The 21,741-nt window shown below is 41.7% G+C and overlaps 1 protein-coding gene across 3 annotated transcripts in view; it reads right to left on the reverse strand.

Moving 5' to 3' along the window:
• PNPLA8 (patatin like domain 8, phospholipase A2) overlaps window positions 1–21,741 on the reverse strand; it is a 383,576-nt gene that overhangs the window by 198,057 nt on the left and 163,778 nt on the right. For all 3 annotated transcript variants that reach the window (XM_078674318.1, XM_078674319.1, XM_078674317.1), the window contains one exon: window positions 1,741–1,835. In XM_078674318.1, the coding sequence (XP_078530444.1) occupies window positions 1,741–1,835 (95 nt within the window). The remainder of the gene's footprint in view (window positions 1–1,740; window positions 1,836–21,741) is intronic.

Consider the following 21,741-nt stretch of genomic DNA (forward strand, 5'->3'; position numbering starts at 1 on the left):
CTCTTTCAACATGTCAGTGATAAAAGATTTTCTAGTGTGGCTGAGGAATATTTTTCCTCTGGTAAAGAGACCGTTTCCTACTTCAGCTTAACATGGTCCTTTCAACGATGATGGGCTTCCAATGTGAACCAAAGTACAAGGATGACCTAAAAATCTTATATGGAAAGTAGCTTTACTTGTTGCCATAACATCTGTAAGAATGGCTTGTGAGCTTCAAAATTATGTTTGGAGGGACCATAACTGGTCATCAACTAAAACAAAGTTTCCTTAAGAACACATTCTAAATTCTTGCCCAAAGTAATTTCGGAATTTCTTATCAATCAAACAATATCACTTCCTACATTCCAGACGGTTTATCTCCCGTTGATATGGTTGTTCATACTCTAGATAATAGGAGAGCTTTAAGGTCGGCCCACACCTTTGCTCAGTACTACTGTATAGATTATCATTCCAGAAGAGATACTTTTGTAGGGCAGGCCTCATTACTTAATTTATTTGCTCAATAATATTAGTACCCTCTTCACCTTCGTACTCAGAACCCTTCTCTGTGGTTGTGGGTATTTGGATGGCGACTCTAATCTTCCGTTCATGGCTATTACAGAGAATTTATTAACAGAGAAGCAAACGAGACATGTAATCCTAGTTCTTTGACATGAGTTACCTCTCTGAATCCATAAACAACACTCTCACCTTCCTATTTTGAAGGACTTTGGAGAAAAGGTTTTGTGTACAGCTATCATTCACTATAACACCTGCAAAATGAGCTGTTCCTACACTGCATGACGGAAAGGTGGCTGGCGCTGGAGTTTTTTTAATTAAATGTGCAGTATCTAATCAGCACAGTATTTTTCTAGGCTATGAGAGGCAATATTTTTCCTAGATTTGTTTTTTTTTTTTAAACGGTTAGTTCAGTAGTATTTTCAGACAAATGTAAAGTCTGGCTAATAGCAGTTCGTTTTTTGCAAAAAATATGTATAAATACAAGTAGAAAATCCCATCTTGTTTTGCGATGTTTTCACTTAAAAATATTTTTAAATTGTGTAATGCGCATGGAGATAATTTATTGTTTATGAATTCAGAGAGAATACCTATAACAGAGTACAGGTAAGTAACTTTTCCTTTTTTAATTGCACTGCTGATACATGCACCATCAGAATAACCATCAGTGTAAGCCTTGTGTGTTGCCTATGAAATCATATATGAGAAGGATAATTTAAAGAGGTTTGGTTTGCATCTAAAAGGTTCCCTTTGGCAATCGTATTCTGGGATCTTATCCATAGCACTATGAAAAGTTTTGGCCACTCCCACCCCTTAGTCTGTCTGCAAGCTTTCCTGGACCCATAGGCCGTTTATACAAAACGAGAAATTGTTAAAATTGTTCATCAAAACAACTGAACCAAAATGTTCTTTTAATGTTTAAACAATGGTGAAATTACCACCAATTTCCATGTATTTATTTGTGACATAAACACATGAAAGTAATGTAGTAGCATAAGATATTGAGGGATGTCATTTATTGTTAATGATCTTTTATTTTAAAAGTGCTTAAATCAAATGGTCATTGTTGAAAGTCTATAACTATTAAACAAAGAGAATTCACATCCTCGTCCCACCATCAGGAGAAATTCTATGGAAGATGCAGGATAAGCAGAAGTGGGCAAGTGGTGACATCTGCTGAAGCAAACACTTTGCGCTGCTGCAGTACACTTAAAATGTACCTGTTGGCTGAACATGACTTACCTGTGCTAACACCACAAATGTAATCAAACAGCTGATGAATGGGCTTTCCAGTTAACTCTTCTAATTTGCGTAGCGCCTGCAGTGCTACTACACCTCTGCAACAAAAAAGAAAAAATAAAGCAAAGGGACATTATACATTTTCTACGTCAAAAGTTGCATTAGCTACGTCCTTTACATAGGATTGGCTGACTTGTCTAAATAAATATCAGTCTAGTGGCAAAGGATTGGCTGTCTGGTCTAAATAAATATCAGTCTTGTGGCATAGGATTGGCTGTTTGGTCTAATTAAATATCAGTCTAGTGGCATAGGATTGGCTGTTTGGTCTATATAAATATCAGTCTAGTGGCATAGGATTGGCTGTCTGGTCTAAATATGTATCAGTCTAGTGGCATAGGATTGGCTGTCTGGTCTGAATAAATATCAGTCTTGTGGCATAGGATTGGCTGTCTGGTCTAAATAAATATCAGCGTTGCGTTGAGGGTAAGGCAGGCGATTTCACCATGCAGTAACCATTGCTTTACTGAGCAGTGAGGAAGGATCCCCCAATACTACGCATAAGCTCATGAGGTCATCATACTTTGAACATTAAGTTCTCTTTAACGCCAATAGGGCGCAACTGAGCTTACTTATACAAACAACATTGATAGGTACACTACACCTTTATTTTTTGTATAATACACTTTAACATTTCATGTGAGTAAGGTGAGGATAATGTGCATATCCTTGTCCTGAAGAAGGAGTCTTTGCACTCCGAAACATGTTGACACTTTGACATGGTTGATATACCCTAGTACGTATATAATCAACCTCACTTTGCACTTTTTTAATAATACCAGCCGGGGACATAATAAATAATTTTCCTCCTACGTGCCAGGTATTTTTTACTCACTTTTTTCACCTCACCTCACTAACTCACTTTCTCTCCTTCAAACACACACCCTCACATAGTTCACTATCAAGTGCTCCTACGTAGTCGTTAGTTGTAGCACGCCGCATCCCGTAGAGGGGTGCGAAGGCCCCGATGATGAAGCATGACACCAAGGGGCCAGTTGGTGTGTGTGGGGCATTTAAACAACACTGTGTGCTCCCCATCACTTTAGGGATCACTTCCACTTTCTAAGTGGATTCCTCTTGTTTAATCATATTACCAAGGGAGACTGAATCCACTTGCTCTCTCTCTCCCCCCTCTTGGTTGTATTCTAAATAAATATCAGTCTAGTGGCTAGTAGTATGCTTCTGCATCAAAAACCCTCAGCTCAATGTTAAGTTGCACATTAAGCTACATTCTGTGCTTCGTGCACCAAGATGATCTCTGCTATCAGTTTTATATCTGCTACCTGCTACTGCAGAGTTGTTAAACTCAACTAATTTGGCACCTCTTTGACAATAGAAAAAACTGCTCACTACTCCAAGAAAGAGGTGCAAAACATTAATTAGAAATTTGTTCAAAATCAATGGTTAACCTAGTGTGCATTGACATTATGCGTTATTTCTCTCACCGGGAAGAGGGTTTGAGTTGGGGAGGAACAGTAGGTCACTTCATAGGGAACAAAAATACCTATCTGTATACAGTTCCTGGACAGAAAGTTATTTATTGTCAGGGTTGTAGCTACCACTTGTGCAGCAGATACAATTGCATGGGCCCAGAGCCCTGAGGGGCCAAATGAAATCTGATAATTGCTGTATTTTACTACTCCAAAAGCAGTCAAAGAGGGCATTTCCCATGCCTGCACCTGGGCCCATGGCATCCTTCCTACTCTACGGTCTAAAGTGTTACATAATAATATTGATTTATGTTCACACAGAGTCCATTAAGCCAGGGACAGTCTGTAAAAGCCAAAATCATTGAATCAACTGCCAATACAGCAAACATTTATTTGGTATTTTGCTTTTTAGTTATATGCCATGCAATGCCAGTTGATGGGCACAGAACTGTATAATTGATGGTTGAACGGTAGAGATCTTAGTTTTTAAATTTCAGCTGAGCCAACAACATACCCAGAAAACAAGCAGCATGTTGACTTGGAAGCCATATAGGCTTTTTAGCTTGAAGCAGCGACTTCTGTGAGGTTGTGATGAGAATGCAAACACTGGGATACATGGTGCAAGCTTCAAGCTCTCAAGAGAACATTTGCTAGAGGACATCATTATATTGTTACAGAATGCGAGATGTTTGCAGGTGGTGGGTGATTCATAAGGATTCGTACTGTAGCCTCAGAATACTTCAGACACTGACTAAAATGTTACATTTTCAGCAGAAGTGCATTACTGTTTTATTCAATGCGTGTTTGGCTGAAACATTTTGTATAGGATTAACGAATACATATTTTGAAAAAGGTCTGGTATCACTGGGGACCTACTGCAGAAGGGCAGATCTGGTTCAATTTCATGGTCTTCAGTGGCTAATCTTGTATCTGCTTGTACTTGAGGAAACAATTCAAGGGTGCCATTGTGGATTTCAGCCGAGCAACGACGAATATAGCCAATAATAATAAAAAATAACTTGCTTTTGCTTGCTGCCACATTTTACATCTTGCGATATCCAGGGCTTGCGGTTTCTCAAAGGTGGCAGAATTGGTTGTTTGGCAAGATTGTGCTTTGACGTGTATTTACCGTAGGAGATGGAGCGGTTTGGGGTATGCCTCACTTGACTGTTACCGCTTGACCAGAATTATTTCCATTTCTTCCAAATTGTTCTTTGAGTGTGGTGGGATTTCTCACTACAATTAGCAACTGACGTTTCTATGGGTTTAATTTTATGATGAATATATTGACCTAATTCGTTGTAAGCCAGGAGTGGTTTTCAATAAGAAGTATTATTTAAGATGCTTAGCTGTAAATCTTCTGCATAGTGGTGCATGGTGAAGGTGTGTGCTGTTCTACTTCGCTTATCAGCTTCTTGCATAGCTAGAGAGAGCAGAGAACTAAACCTTGTGGCGAGCTGAAAAAGTGTGGATGTAGCCATGGCACTCGTAATACAAACCAAAAACATTTGCAGGGCACTGCTTGAGGTAACCGTTCCGGTTTCTGAGCATTGACAACACTGTTTGTTTACCAAGTGGTACACATGAGAGACAGGTAACCAATCATCAGGATTGGTGTGATGCTTACATAAAGGGTCACTGCTGTGAGCTGTTTTTTTATTTATATAGAGTGAGAGGTTTGTGGAGTGGTGAGTTGAGTGTTTTTTTGTTTTATATAACGAGTGTTTTTGTGGAATTGTTTCCGTCAGCTTCATTTAAATGTGTCAGGGGAATTGTTTCAGCTTGTACGTGAAGTAAAGAATACTAAATACAAGTTGATATCAGTCATGATATGAGCCTTAACCATCAGAGCATGGTCAAGCATTAAAAATAGGCACATTTGTCTATGCAGAACATAATTTGGAAGGAGGTTTCTGTAAGATCTGTAAGATGGACCAAGTAGGTGGTGATTTTTAAGAGAACTGGATGTGTGGGTCCAGGAGTATCAAGCAATGATATGGCCACTCAGTTTGTCAACGTTTATTAAATATTATTTTGTAATATCGTTGCAGCGCCCTGAAAAAATGATGATTGTGTGTTGATTTTTTTTTACTATCTGGAACAGTCTAGACCTGTCTGCTTGTTAGTTTTAAGTATTAGTTCTGGACTCGTCCTCAGCACCAGCGCTCGGGTGCGGAGGACGTGCCCAGAACGTCCTTCTTACCACCCATGGGGGTGTAGTGTAGTTCCTATAGTCCCAATAGGCTCTGCGCATTGGAATAATATCTTCAGTAGTGTAGACGTAGGACTGAGGTTAACTAGGTCTACTGACTATATTAGACTTAAGTTTTTTGCCAGCTAGCTCAGAGTTCACTAGAAACTTTCTCGAATAAGCGAGGAGGAGTTTAACCTCCCTGGATAGACAAGAAGGGATTTAGTTTCTGACAACCATAAAACATGACAACTTTGCTCTCCCTGAATAAGAGTATATCTCTAGAGTCGTGTGAAAACAAAAGACAGCTATTTCACTCAGTCAAAGGTGCGTACTTAGTTTCACCAGATTGCAGAGAAAAAGAGAGACGGGCGTTTTCAATAAAAGGTGTTATTTATTGAGCAGTCTCTTTCCTCATACAAGAGAAATGAATTGCTACAATTGCAATACTTATAGTTAAGTAAAGTGCATACAGTAAAAGCCGGATAATGAAATAATACTGTAAAAGCATCGATATGGTTTCTTAGCCATATGATACTTTAAAATGGATAAAATAGATACATACATATATACATTGACTAATCATACTCAACTGGTGCTTCTAACTACGCCTACCCCGGTGTACCTGACCTAAGCCTAATACGTGGGAGGGAGTAAGTAAGTAGCAGTTTAAGTTAAGTTTGTTTTGCCAAGAATCTGACTCAAGAATTCTCTGTAAGGGTTTAGTCAGTTCAGTACCTGGGTATTAGAAGGCAGGATGGCTGGTATCTCTCTCTCTCAGGACTCGGTATCCCAGTCAACGGCAAGGGTGGGCTGGAAACGCCGGAGGCTGGATTTCTCGGCAAGAGAAAAGACAGCGTCTTTCTCAGCGCGTCAAAAGGGAGGGGCAGCGTCCGTGGGCTCTCGCATCAGCTGGGCTCTTCGGAAGTAGTAGCTGCTCTGCTCCAGGATTACCACCGTGTGTTTGCTTAAGGCAGCGTCGGTATATTTATACCTGAAAGGTGCCGGGGTTGACGTAAGGATGGACATAAGACGTCAATAAAGATGTCACTAAGAAATGGTCGTTCTTACAGTGCTTTACAGGAGTTCTCGGACGAAATCAAAATAATAGCAGCGGGGATTTCCCAGATTGCTGGAGGCTTGGATTTGTTTAAGAACTCGGTGTGCTTTCTGGGGGGCTGGAGGAATAGGCTTGCTTAATGTGACAGCATGCGCTATGACCGAATTATGAAAAAGGGTTTCTATGCCGTTGCAGGGATATTATTGATTTATAACCGGACAAGGGCAAAGAATAGAATATTGATTCAGGTACCTAGATAAAACACACTACACCCACTCCACGAATTCATGTCCATAATTACTAAACTAAGCAATAGTAAACATATCTAACGGTGCATGTGTATACCGATCCACCCCAAAATACATTATTTTGCATCTGAAATGGTATATGCGAAATACACGAAAATGAGTATAGGTACTGTATGCTTTCAAGCAGTGTAATCATTCATTAAAAGGGATGCACATATATATAAGCATGAATGATTTGCGAAAATTACACATGAAATGGCTCTTAATACAGAAAAGAAAAGTGCGAGACCATTCCATCACATATAAATACAGTTTCTTGTAAATATGCTAGAGGCTAAGGTAATATATTGTCTCTAGAGTTCTTAAAAATAGAAGCTCTGTTCTCTAAGAATAGTTCTACTTTAAGCAGAGGATGAGTGCCAAAAAAAAGTAAATATTTTGGAATCGGGGAAAAAATAATTTAGTTTTTCAAGGGAAGAAGTCAAAACAGTTCCAAATATTTTCGGAAGCTTTTGTTTTTCAAAGCTGAAGGCCAAATTCAGAGTTCAGGAAACGCTGAGTGCTCATTTGCTTAAGAGTTTATTCTTTCTGTTCGGGGGAGAACATCATTTCAGACAGATTTTCAAAAAAGCAGTTTACCGCTTCAGGTGAAAGTTCGACCAAGTTGGAAAATGCCGCAACTGTGCAGTCGTGAGCATGATTGCTATCATCGATGACAGGATCAGCAGTGCTCACAGAGGGTCGTACCTGGTTGATGCTGCTCTCATCTTGCACTTCACTACCCTTCAATCGCAGTGGTGAAGTCTCAACGAATGCCGTCATCAGGATTGGTAACCGCTGGGGACAACACGATGCGTGAGCCTTTACTGGGTTCAGCAAAGTATCTGTATCCAATGGTACTTCTGATTGTAGTGTAAGACAGACGTCTAACACGCATTCTTCTCCGCAGAGCATACATCTTAACACAGGTAAGATACAGTTCTGCCAGATGGGTCTGAATGAAAGAAACCAGGTCATATTCAGATCTCTTAGCCGGGCTAATCCAAGGACTTTAGTTATGCGGTCCCGATATCGTATTGCTAGGATCGTTTCTTCCATTGTTGCTGGAGTTTTGTCTGTGACGTGGCTTGCCATAACGAAGCAGGAGAATCAAAAATAAAATGCCTGCTACGAGTCCCAACAGGAGTGGAAGGCCGCCAAAGAGTGAATGGACAAAATTAGGAAAGATGCCCAGGACTGCTTTGAAAGGTGTCAAAAGTCCCGAAAAAATTTACTTAAATACACTCGCGATACCATTCGTATCAGAAATGTTTAAGATTTCATTTAGCATTTCTGCGAAGTGTAGGGGGCAATTTGTTGATAAAAGGTTATGAATCTCTGCCGTTGTCCTTGCAACTTGGAGATCATACGTTTCTTTTGATGACGTCAAGTGCACTGGCGTCTGTAGAAGAACAGACCTCATTCTGCTTAAAGTATCAATTCGAATAGAAGAGATTTTCAGACTGGGCCAAATTTTTCCCTCCCTGTCTGGAGTGTCGTTGGGATACAATACTTGCTCACAGCAAGTGACCCTGGACGTTACACTTACGAGATAAGCTTTTCCTGGCACCAAGCCATAACATCTGTGGTCCACTATTAGAATGTAGCTCCCGTTAGAAAGCCGTCTAAAGAATGGCTCTATTCGAGTTGCGGGTGTGCCAAGCTGGTGACATGAAAGGTTATTTGAAGTCCCCTCACAGGCCCCATGCAAATTTATGCCCTGACACAGAAGTATACCACTTAGTGATTTTTCACAATTATCACCACTAAGAAATACATTCTGTCCTTTTTCACTATAACATGTGTGAGTGTAAGGTAATTTCCATGATGACTTGATGTATCCTTTACCCAACCTTTCATACTGGCCTGCCTGTATATACTGTTGGCAGTATCGAAATTGGAAAGTAGTTATCGGAATAGTTATTATCCCTTGTATTATCCATTCAATGACAGGTCGTTCTGACATTGTCAATGGTAATCTCTCAAGTTTTTCAATGCTCAGAATTGTATATTCTGCTCCCTTTTGTGCCAAGCTGATTTGTATATCAGTAAGGTTAAAGATAGAGAATAATGACGTTGTGTTGATTAAACGCCAAGGCACGTAGCCTGAACGCAGATTTTGTAACGTCCAGCCAAGCTGTACAATAGAACGCAATTGGGACTGACCAGGTTGTAACATTAGCATGCCCTGTTCTATTATATCGATTGCAGATGATACAATACTGTCCAGTGAATATATTCTGGAAGACCGAGTCATTAACCCATTGTCCACAACAGAAAGTGATTTTTCCAAATTAATACGGTCAATTTCTCGTATTTTCTCTGCTGTTTTAATTTGAGTTTCTTTCCAAACTTCGTTATAAGCTGCATATATAGAGGCCGCTATGAAACGTTTTTGACGCTGTTTGCGTGGTCCCATAATGAAATCACGCAAGTCAGCACCTTCTTTAAGTAAAGTTAAGTGTTGCTTAATTTCTTCCAGTGTGGATGTATGTAGCCATTCGAGGCATAGTTTACCCACACTGTATGTTGTTACAATCCCTGGATGTTGTCGCTGGGAGTATCTAGGATCTGGCCTGGTCAATTTGAACCCCTGTATTTTGTTCAGGAATCTATCTTGACAGTTATTTGTGTCTGTGGGCCAGATCAACCATTTTTTCCAATCTGTATGTGTTCTGTTTTGGTTAAAAATATGGGCTACGTCTATCTCAACAACATCTGTAGTGCTATTACTATCTGGTGATGGCTTTGGAATAGACGGTTTGTTTAAGTCTTTAATTTTGGCTAGGCCAAGACAGGTTGTTTGTTGAATTGTGTCATTCAAAAACATAATTTGTTCTGGGATCATGCAGGCTCTGAATAACGATTTTATACCTTGTACTTGCCAATCTTTAGTACCCCAGATCGTTTTTGTTTCAATGTTATTATTTCAGAAATCAAAACCAAATGTATTCATTTTTTCATAAAATGATTCTGAATAGATTAATTTTGTATTTGTTAGCATGGTTTTCATTCCTGTCTTATTTAACAGTTTGAAATAAAATGTTTCTGCTTCACTTGTGTCAAACCCTGAGAAGTATGAGAATTTCTCATAGAATGTTTTTGAACTACCTTTTGGTGGCGTTGCACAATGTTCCCATTGATTATATTTTAAAACATTTCTAGGTTGTGCAGATTTATGCAAATAATGGTTACCATAGTGGTTGTAGCAGTACATCTGATCATAATTCGATGAACCTTGTAAATAATCATGTTCTGTAAATTTTGCTGACATAACTAAGTCTGACATCATATCATTAATACTTTCAAAATCCCAATCATCAGAGAATGTACTCGGTTTTACAAAGTCACTTAATGAAACCTTAAATTGATGAGGATACTTCAAGAGTTCTTGTGCTAATAAATCTTCACGATCAAGAAGAGGGGTTGTAGTTCCCAGGACACTGTGTATCTTAAATAAGGAAATTAATAACCTTGTCCGGGAACAGTATTTAGATAGAGGCATAGAACGTGGAAGAGAGATCTCCAGGCTAAAAAGAAAGAGAAGTAGACTTAAGCTAAAAATAAAAAAGGCTAAGGAAGACATTATCTGGATTGACTTACGGGAATCTGTTGTCCATGGCAGGATTAGAGATTTCTGGGCAATAATAGGTAAGGGGTGTGGGTCCAGATTAAGCCCCTCCCCTATTCCTATAGCGGAAGAGGTATGGACCACTTACATCCGGGACCTTTATGCAGGGAACTGTACTTCTGATACTATCGCCTCTGATGATATTTTAGGTGATGTTAGTACTATTGGTCTGATTGCGGATGGCCTTACGAACTATCCCTCAGTAAAGGAAATTGAGATGGCCATAAAAAATATGCGTGTCTCTGGGGCAATGGGACCAGATGAACTCCCCATGACGGTCCTTAAACAGGACCCGCTCGGGTGGAGTAAAATTTTGTACCCCTTGTTTAAAGTATGTTTCATGTCTAAAAAGGTACCCGCCTCGTGGAGGGGGAGTATCCTGGTCCCCATTTTTAAGAAGGGAACTAGGGATTGCCCAAGTAACTATCGCTTGATTGCTCTCCTCGACTCAATCGGGAAGGTCTTTGCGAAATGCCTTCTAGGATTCCTCTCCGCTTGGGTTGAGGAGAACAATATCCTGCCGTTTGCACAGACTGGTTTCCGCAGGAATCACGGAACCCTGGAAAATCTTACTGCTCTACATGTGGTTACGGACAAATATGTACAGGTGAGACGGGGGACGGTGTATGCAGCTTTTATTGACTTTTCCACCGCATTCGATAAAGTGGACCGTGGAATGCTGTGGAGAAAATTGGCTGCGCTTGGTCTCCCGTCTCACCTGTTGGAGTTGGTGCGGGCCCTCCATACAGAGACCTGGTGTAGGGTCCTGTTGGGGGGTGAAGGGGGGCTTTCTGACCCAATTCCATCGGGTAATGGCCTTAAACAAGGCTGTTTATTGGCTCCCCTCTTATTCTCCCTATATACGGCTGATTTGCCCGCCGCTTTGTCTGCCACAGAGGGCATCGCCCCCTTGGTGGGGGGGACCCCTTTATCTTGTTTGATGTATGCCGATGATGTCCTCATTCTTGATCTAACTCCTAAAGGACTCTCAAATCGGCTACATGCTCTCCATAGTTACGCTGTGGCTCATTGCATGAAGATTAACATAACCAAGAGTAAAGTCATGTGTATAGTAGGTAAAAAGAGGTGTCGAGCTGCAGATTTTGGTTGGTGTATCGGGGGGCAAAAATTGGAGGTTGTAAAGTCATATATTTTTTGGGGGAAAATCGTTACGGCTAATCTGAGTGAGAAGCCCCATATAGAGCATTGCTCTCGCAAAGCTCTTGCCCATGGCAAAGGTTTAAACTTACTATACCATGCAACGGGGAAACGGCACTTTCCGATTTTATTGGAGGTGTACAGATCTAAAATCCCCGCAACAATTCTGTATGGCATAGAGTTAATAGAGGTGAAAAAGTGGGACTTCTGCCACAGGATTGAGGGGAAACTCTTAAGATCTCTCTCTTCACTAAATACTGCCTGCTCTCTGGCCGCCTGTAGGCTCGAATTCGGTCTAAGGAGCAGTTGGGTACAGGGACTCTGTGCCCTAGTAAGATGGGTGGCCTGTCTTGCAAGAGCGGAAGTTGGGACACTGAGAGCACTCCTTAAAAGTGAACTATTAGGTAATTTCAATGAGTTCTCTCAACTTGTTCGTAATTTCAGAAAAGCCGTAACTCTTTTAAAATTAGATGAAACTATTCTTTTTGTGTATTCCCCTACACAGTTAAAACTTGTTTTAAAAACAGCCTCCTGGGACCTCTGCTTTCAATCGGATAAAAAATTAATTCATGGGAAAAGGAATGTAGATATCTTTCTTGACACTTATCTGATGAAGCAGCCACAACCTTATGTGCGATGGTCCCTCCCACACGGTATACGTAGATTTTGGTTCCTGCTACGCTACGATTTAATACCTTTAAATCTCCTGTTATCTAAATGGTATGGTTCCACCTCTTTGTGTAATCTATGTAATCTGAATATTCAGGATTGTACGCATGTTCTACTGATTTGCCCGGCACTATGTAAATTGCGCTCTAGATGGATAAAAGTTATTTGTCTCCGTCTCGGCATTTTAACCCTGAAAGACTTTTTTCTTGCACTTTATTGTCCCCCCAATGAAATGTTCTGCTTCCACATTTTTAACTTTTTTAAAGGTTTTTTAGCTATTTATTAATAATCCATGGAGATCCTCTTTTGACTTGCCAATTTTCTATTGCTGTGGTGTGTAAGTTAGTTTGTATGTAATTTAGGTACCTCTTGGGCGGACATTTGCCAGCATTTGTATTGCTTTGTACTGTATTTCTGTATATTTTATGTGGCCCTCTGTTGAGAGCCAAAACATAATAAATAAAATTGATTGATAGTTCAAGAGTTCGACCGGGCCATATATATCGTAATCTGTTTTGTCCCATGCTACCCCACCGGGTAATGGATTGGCTGTGAAGTTTACTGAGGAAAGTTCTCTTTTCTCGATGTGTGAAGACTTGTGTGGCTTTAGGACCAGGTTGATGTTCTGGCTTGCTGTGTCCTTTGTAACATATTTTCCCTCAATGAAGTGTCCCAAGCATAGCACCATGATGAGCCAAAGCAGGAGGAAAAGTACACCTTAGCACCACCCAAAATTCAATTCATGGGGAAATCAGATAGGTCTCCTTTAGTTGATGAAAGAGTTTTTTAGTCTTGTCTTTAAAAGTTGTTGTTGATGTTGGCTGTTCCTCAGGTTCACTCGGATCCTCAGAAAAGTCATCGAAGTTGATGAAGTAGCCTGATGCAGTTCTGTCAATTATTGGGATTGCTTCTGGATTTTTCCTTGTTTTATTAGCATAGTCTGTGGCTACATCGTTGTAGACAGGTGTTTCTTGACGAATTGTTGTAATTTGGGTTTCAAGAGGCATAAGTTCCATGGCTTTGTTGCATAGTCCTTGTTGATTCACTGTAGCTTTATCAAATGTGATTAGTCTCTCAGTTTGAACCTCTTGATTTGTAGCAAACTTTGGTGTTCTGCTACTTCTTGGGAGTCCACTTGGCCTACTACTTATTATTGGCCACATGATTGTGGTTTAACCAGGTCGATGGATACAACTCGGTTCTCCTTTTTACCAGCAAGGGGCGGTAGTACAACTGATCTTGTTCCGTTGACAGCTAAGACAGGTACTGCTTTTCTGTAAGAAGGCCCAAATTCCTTCTTCACCGCGATTTTCTCTCTGACCAGATCCCCAATCTTTGGAATCCAGACAGGCCTTGCTGGGACAGGTGGTTTCTCTTCAGTGGCTGTTGGCTGTTGTTTCAACTTTATGTTGCTCAGGTCTTTTCTTGTTTCATTTAAGTCCTGTAAAATAGCCAAACGATCTTTGATATCAAAGCATTTTCTTTCTACCACTGAAGTTTGACTATCAAGGTCCTGGATATGCATTCTAGTCCCGAACAATAGTTCGTACGGACTGAAACCTTTTAGAGAATTTCTTGGCAGATTATTAAGACTACGTTGGACACTTATTAAATGTTTGACCCACCCAACAGCCAAACCTAATACCTTTGCCGTTATAGATTGCTTTATGTCTCGGTTTTTTCTTTCCACCATCCCATTTCCCTCAGGAAGGAAGTGATAAGATTCCCGCAATGCAATGCCCATGCTGGTCACGTCCTCCTCATAAGCTCGAGAGCTAAAAGCAGGACCCTGGTCAGAGAGTAGAATGCCAATTGCGTCTATGCCGCTATAGACTCGCAAATCTTTTTATAACAGTTCAGACGTCAGCCGAGTGCTGGGGTCTACATTTTAAGTGAAACTAGTCTGCAATGATATTATTAATGGAACGCATTTTTTATGTGAATTTATGTGATCTCTAAAAGAAGGGCATTGGTAGTACTCCGGGCATTTCGCCACTGCGGTCTCTGTTGCAGTGTTTACAGTAAAATGCAAATTTGTAGTTTTGCAGGCTCATTCCCAGCCACCAGTATATTGATTGTAATTCTTTCAGAGATTCCTTAATCTTAAGGTGTCTTAGACCCTCACCCATATGTGCGTCTGCCACTAATAAGTTTCTCCTGTTCGTGTTTGGAATCACTCTATCCCCCACTCCAGGGATTTGAGCAAAAGGAACGGAGTTTGCATCGATTACGTATGTTTAATTGAGTGGATAGTTGACAGGTAGCGCTGAACAGTCGCCTTTTGATGATGTTTTTACCGCCAGCATCGTTTCCCCGTCTACGTATTTTCCTGAACGCTTTTTTGTAGCTACGGAGGCCGGCTTAGTTGCTACCGCTGTGGCTGTTTTAGCCAATGAATTCCCTGAAACGTGAACGCCATCACGTTCATGACTCAATGAATGTATCACGTGAGTCTTTGGTAGTTCTTTCTAAAAAAGAACTACTTGTTCCCAAAGCGATTTTTGCTTTATTGTGGCACCTGTGTCATCTTTGTAACCGTTTTGAACCCAGTTCTGCAAGTCGTTATTGTATGATTTGACGCAGTAATACGAATCGCACACTATTAGTGTCCGGAATTCGCGATCGGCATTATCTAGCGCCATTTTTAACGCTATTATTTCAGTTTGTTTATCTGAATTGTTTTCTACAGAGTGTGATTTTGTTACCAGAGGTCTCAATTTACCTCCGCGCCACACGTATTTAACAATCTCGCATGTGGCGTTATAGGCTTGTTTTCCCCAAACCGAGGGTTGTGCATGTCCGTCTGTGTATATTACACAGGCGTACTGTTGTATTGGCCGAATGTCGATTGGCAGAGGATATTCTCTTTCATATTCTAGATTTTTTAATTTTTTAATTTCCGGGTCAAAATAGTATTTCACTTTGTCTGTAGCAAGAGAATTTTCCCATTGTATCCATTTTGGATTTAATGCCACAGTAGGTAAATTACATGGGCTTGTTAATGCCTCAAAGGCTGATTCTGTTGTTCTAACAGTAATCCGTCTGCCTTCGGCTTGGTCTCTTTCTTTTGCTACAGCTGTTTGAACCGCATGAACAATGTTTTCCTTAATGCTGAATGTTTTTTCAGCTTCTGTGTACAAATGTGATTTGTATGCTATTGGTACCGTTTCTCCCTCATTAGAGGTTAGGTTATGTGAATCCGCATCTTCCTGGGATGACTCGGATTACAAGGTTGCGAGTGTTATCGCGTGTTTGCAATTTTGTTTTAGCTAACATGTCTGTTTGCAATGATCTCAAAATTTCTGTGTGTTTTTGAGTCCAATTGATTGTTTTAAAATCCGGTTTTATTAGTTCATATAGAGGTTTAACCCTCTCTGCATAATTTAGAATGTAAGTTCTTCCGAAATTCAGGAAGCCTAGAATTGATTGTAAGTTTTTCTGCGTTCTTGGTGCTTGGATTACAGCACATTTCTCTAAGAAATTGTCTGCCAGGCTCTTGCCTTCACTTGATAATTCATATCCTAAAAACAGGACAGTTAGATGGGCAATTCGTGACTTTTTAAAGTTGAATTTGTAACCCTCTGCTGCGAACCCAAGTATTATGGTGTTCACTCTTTTCAAGTGAGTATCCAAGTCATCATCTGTTAGATAGATGTCATCGACATAAGATAATGCCTCATCATCATACACTTGTAGTAACTCTGTTACTCTCGCTGAGAATAATCCTGGGCTGTTCTTGAACCCCTGGGGGAGTCGACAGAATTTTTTCTGCGAGCCCATTATTGAGAAAGCGGTCAAATACCTGCTTTCAGGTGCTATGTTTTGACAAAAGAATCCATTAGAGATGTCTAATGTTGTTTTGTATTTTTTTGCGCACGATGTTATTCATTAGTGCTGCACTATGTGAGTTTTGTACTGCAAAAGTTTTGCAACACGAGTTAAGGTGTCTGTAGTCCAAAACTAGACGATATGAATCGTCTGGCTTGGAGACAGGAAACAAAGGATTGTTCATTTGTGAGGTGCATGTTTCAATCACCCCCTGGTATTCAAGTTGATCTAAGATCTCCCTGAGCTGTTTTTAAGCTTCTTGCTTAATTGGGTACTGCCTCTGTGCAGTTGGTTGATTTTTTAACTGGATTTTTGTGAGGAGGAGAGTCCTCATCCCATCCAACATGGTTTTTATATAATGCAGGAGCTTGGGCTACTGCCCACTTTCTTGCAAGTGTATATTTTTTATGAATTGGAATGTGATTTGAGAAGGCAGGCATAATCATTTCTTTGCCATGAGGGCACTCTCTGACAAACTCCGGTGGCCAGTCTTTTTCAGCTAAAAGGATGTCGTAGCCTTTGGAGAGGTTATCCCAAAATAGACCCCTTATTTTCCTAGTCTTATCTCCCTCTATACGTAATGGTATTTCGTATATTTTATGAGGTTTGCTAACTCTGGTGTCTGCAGTTTCCACCTGAATGTATTCATTCGTGTCCACTGTCTCCAGATGATTCATTAGGATCTTGCGAGCTATGCTCCCTTCTGCTGCGCTGTCTAGCATTGTCTGAGCCCACTCTCCGTTTTTCAGCTGTGTCCTCAGGATCCTCGGCATGTTTGATTATTTTAATACTAGCTACCTTCTTTTTGGAAATTGTAGTTTTTTACTTTGATGAGCAGGTTCCTTGTCTTTGGACTTGACGTGCTCTTCCCTGTGTTCTGACCGTCCTCTTCTTTCCGATTTCTGCGAGGAAGTCTGAAAAGATCGAGAGGGACGTGTATCAATATCTTGATATCTATCAGGTTTCTTCAAATTATCCCTATTTCTAAGGTTGTATCTTTTCTCAGAGGGCTCCCTCTGGGGAGATCTGTGTCCTTGGTCTGGAGATCTTTCTCTCCGCCGAGGAGACTTTCCTCTGGACTGGAATCTTTTTTCTTTGGGAGTGGATTGTTTATTTCCATCCCAGCTCTTTTTTGGAGTGTTTAGATTATTTTTAATAAATATTTTTTCAGGATTTCCAGTTAGCTGGGGTTTTACTGGTTTCCCACCCAAACTATCTCTTCCTAGTTCTTCATAGGATTTTTCTATGATTCTGGCAAGTTCAAATGGCTGTTCTGCTATATCTGTTTCTTTCAATTTCTGGCGGATCGCCACAGATGCTGCTTCTCCTTTTATGTTAGATAATAATAAAGCTGAGACCTGCTTGAAGTCTTTCAGTAATTTCATACCCAGAGTTAAAGCAGGTTCTGGACCGTATTCATTTTGAATCTGTCTTAGCACATCCGGTATTACCGCCATGGACGGAACACCATGTGTTTTTGTGTAAATGGAAGCAAAGACTGTGCCCCAAGTGTCACAGTCCTCCACATGTGGTGCGATCCCCATTGGAAGACAGATAGTCAGAATTCTGTGTTTCTCAGTAGGGGTAGTATCCGGAAATACTGCCTCTATTTGAGTGATTTTTTGTGCTAACCAGAATGGAATTTGTTCCCGTTTTGCGGGTACTTTACCCAGACATGACTGTATATTCTGTGGTGTAATTTTGTTTGTGTTCCCCTGATGAGGGGTCAGCTGTGGAATGTTAATAGCTGGTTAGACTGTTGAAGTCCGCATTACATATTGGACTCGTTGTCTATGTATTTTAATCAGTTGTTTAAACTGTACCAAAAGTTCTGGTATTGACATTTTTTCAATGTCGAGATGTGGTGTGTAGCTGGCTAGAACCGGCCACGTTGCTCCTGGTCTACCTAGTGGACCGAGCCTGGTGATGTGATTATTATGGTTTAGGGCGCCTTTAAACCAGAGTAGGTGCTCTTGGTATTTTAATGGGATTTCCACCTCCTCGAAAGGAGTGTAGATATCCGGTGGTTCCTCTATTTTGTAATAGTGGAACTCATGTGTGACAGCGTTTGCTGCTGGAAAGTTTATCCATGAATAGAATACCTCTGGCTGCCGATATTCATGTGCCTCAATTACGAATATGACTGTACCACCTCTCGATGTTAGTCCATTTTCTATTAGTTTAAGAGTTATAGTTTTTCTTATGCTGACCGGGATGAGTATTGCCTCCGGGTCTTGCTGTAGGAGACTTGTGTCTTTCGCTAGGAGTTGAGCTGCTATTCTAGCTGTCTCCCTATCTCCTTCACCATCTGACATTTTACTGACAGGAAGGTTTTTGTTGCAGATCAGGTTTTCAAGGAAACAAAGATTAGGTGCACAATATTTTGGAACACTGTATCCTTCAACGTTGAATAAACCAAAAACTATACATAAAAATCTCTTCCTACTAAGTTCCGGCGGATTTTTAACCTTTGACCCACTCCAGACGTCTTTGGAGTATTTACGGGAGAAAGGGTCTGTGTGAAAAAGCACGACTGAGTTACTCTAACGTCTTGCGTTAGATTTATCGCCTTACCAAATGTTGGGCGCCATGTAGTGTAGTTCCTATAGTCCCAATAGGCTCTGCGCATTGGAATAATATCTTCAGTAGTGTAGACGTAGGACTGAGGTTAACTAGGTCTACTGACTATATTAGACTTAAGTTTTTTGCCAGCTAGCTCAGAGTTCACTAGAAACTTTCTCGAATAAGCGAGGAGGAGTTTAACCTCCCTGGATAGACAAGAAGGGATTTAGTTTCTGACAACCATAAAACATGACAACTTTGCTCTCCCTGAATAAGAGTATATCTCTAGAGTCGTGTGAAAACAAAAGACAGCTATTTCACTCAGTCAAAGGTGCGTACTTAGTTTCACCAGATTGCAGAGAAAAAGAGAGACGGGCGTTTTCAATAAAAGGTGTTATTTATTGAGCAGTCTCTTTCCTCATACAAGAGAAATGAATTGCTACAATTGCAATACTTATAGTTAAGTAAAGTGCATACATTAAAAGCAGGATAATGAAATAATACTGTAAAAGCATTGATATGGTTTCTTAGCCATATGATACTTTAAAATGGATAAAATAGATACATACATATATACATTGACTAATCGTACTCAACTGGTGCTTCTAACTACGCCTACCCCGATGTACCTGACCTAAGCCTAATACGTGGGAGGGAGTAAGTAAGTAGCAGTTTAAGTTAAGTTTGTTTTGCCAAGAATCTGACTCAAGAATTCTCTGTAAGGGTTTAGTCAGTTCAGTACCTGGGTATTAGAAGGCAGGAGGGCTGGTATCTCTCTCTCAGGACTCGGTATCCCAGTCACCCGCAAGGGTGGGCTGGAAACGCCTGAGGCTGGATTTCTCGGCAAGAGAAAAGACAGCGTCTTTCTCAGCGCGTCAAAAGGGAGGGGCAGCGTCCGTGGGCTCTCGCATCAGCTGGGCTCTTCGGAAGTAGTAGCTGCTCTGCTCCAGGATTACCTTAAGGCAGCGTCGGTATATTTATACCTGAAAGGTGCCGGGGTTGACGTAAGGATGGACATAAGACGTCAATAAAGATGTCACTAAGAACTGGTCGTTCTTACAGTGCTTTACAGGAGTTCTCGGACGAAATCAAAACAATAGCAGCGGGGATTTCCCAGGTTGCTGGAGGCTTGGATTTGTTTAAGAACTCGGTGTGCTTTCTAGGGGGCTGGAGGAATAGGCTTGCTTAATGTGACAGCATGCGCTATGACCGAATTATGAAAAAGGGTTTCTATGCCGTTGCAGGGATATTATTGATTTATAACCGGACAAGGGCAAAGAATAGAATATTGATTCAGGTACCTTGATAAAACACAATACAGGGGAAGCTCTGCTGCTCATCGTCAGCCCCCGACACATTCCCCTACCAGAGATGTCAGCGGAAGCACTTTTGCTACCACCCCTCCCCTGGAGCAATGATGACATCAGCATGTGCACGGCGCGCCAACATCATCATAAGGAGCCAGGACGTGCTGGAGACCCTTTGCGTCCAGCCGTCGTGGGTCCAGGACCAGGTACAGGTAGATCCGCTTACTGGGGGAGGGATAGGGGTTAGAGAGGCGCACACCGGGGTGTCTCGCTTCAGTGAATTCCTGCTGCAGGATTGTGGCAGGGCCACAATCTCACAGCAGGAATGCACCCACTGGAAACCAGGGTTGTCCTTTTGGTGTGGTGAGCGGCCCTTTGGGCAAGGGTCACTCCCCTTTTGTTTTGAAAGCCCCTAGACACCAGGGATTATTTTACAGAGAGCGACCCCTTGAGCCAGGGCCACTCCACCTCACGGGGACAGCTTTCCTTTGTTTATACCTCTTTCAAACCCCCCCCCCCCCTGCGCCCCTCCTCTCCCCACCCAGGGGTTTGTTCAGCTATTCATTAGACCAATCCTCCATCCGGGGGTCGGAAACGCACAAGACACAAGGGATTTAAAATTTCTGCATGTTGGGAGGTGGACCCTTGGCAAAGGTAACTCCATAAAATATTTGGACATTTGTTTTGCCCGTTTCTGCCCCCTGGCAGCAGATCAGCTATTATTTAGGCCAATCTGACTCTGAAGGAACTAGACACCAGGGATTTTACTGTACATGTATGCTAGGGGGCGGCCCCTTGTGAAAGGGTCACTCCCATTTTTGGGGACATGTTTTGGCCATTTTCTGCACCGCAGCTCGCCCACTGTTTTGGGGCGGTGAGGTGGGTGGGGGGACAGAAAACAACTAGACACCAGGGACTTTATTGTATATGTTGCTGGGGAGTGGCCTCTTGGGTAAGTGTTGCTTCCAATTTTTGGGGGCCTGTTTTGGCTGCTTTCCCCCCCCCAGCCACCTCATAGATATGTTTAGGTCAATATACCCCCAAAGGGCCAGACATCTACTAGACATCAGCGATTTGCTTTCCAGTATTGTCCTTTGCTTTCTGCTCTCCCAGGGTAAGATTAGACGTTTCCTAGAGCAATCTGCTCACTGAAGGGAGGCAGAAAACAACTAGTGAACTGGCGTTTGGCTGGCAGTATGCGTGTACTGTGAGTAGTGTGGACTGGAGTGCGGGGCTGGCGTTAGGCTGATGGCGTGTTCGAACTGGGGGGTTTTGCTGTCTGTGTGTGTGGACTGGCTGGTGATATGTGAGGCTGGAATTTGGATAGTAGTGTGTATGAAGCGTCGGAGAATAGAGATGCATTAACATCCGTGTCAGGTAGGGGTGTTTTATTCCAGAGGGAGTTGACAAGATTGTCTCTGGCCACCCTGGCGGGCGTGTCCTTTGCGCTCTTACCAAGGGCCATGATTGCAAGCAATGGAAGTAGTATAGGTGTAGGCACCCCCGCAATACATAGCAGCACTTACAGAGTTGCAAGCAAGGACAACGGTCAGGCCTGAGGGGAAAGCAGTGTCAAAGTGAGGTATGGTATCCGCAGAGAGAACAGTCAAGGAGAGTCTAGTGCCACTACGACAGCAGAGGCCCCAGTTGAAGGTCATTCAAAGCAAATCCCTCAGACAGAGGTCACTGAAATGGCACGAGTACCACAACTCACCAGGGGGGTGGATGAAAGGGGCCCCATCCTTCTCAAACCCTGAATATTTCCAACATCAGCACCCAGCCGGAGGGATCTAGAGATTGCCTGTGACCGTTCGTATGCTGCCT

Source organism: Lissotriton helveticus, chromosome 1_1 (genome assembly GCF_964261635.1).
Source record: "Lissotriton helveticus chromosome 1_1, aLisHel1.1, whole genome shotgun sequence".
Taxonomy (NCBI): Eukaryota; Metazoa; Chordata; class Amphibia; order Caudata; family Salamandridae; genus Lissotriton; species Lissotriton helveticus.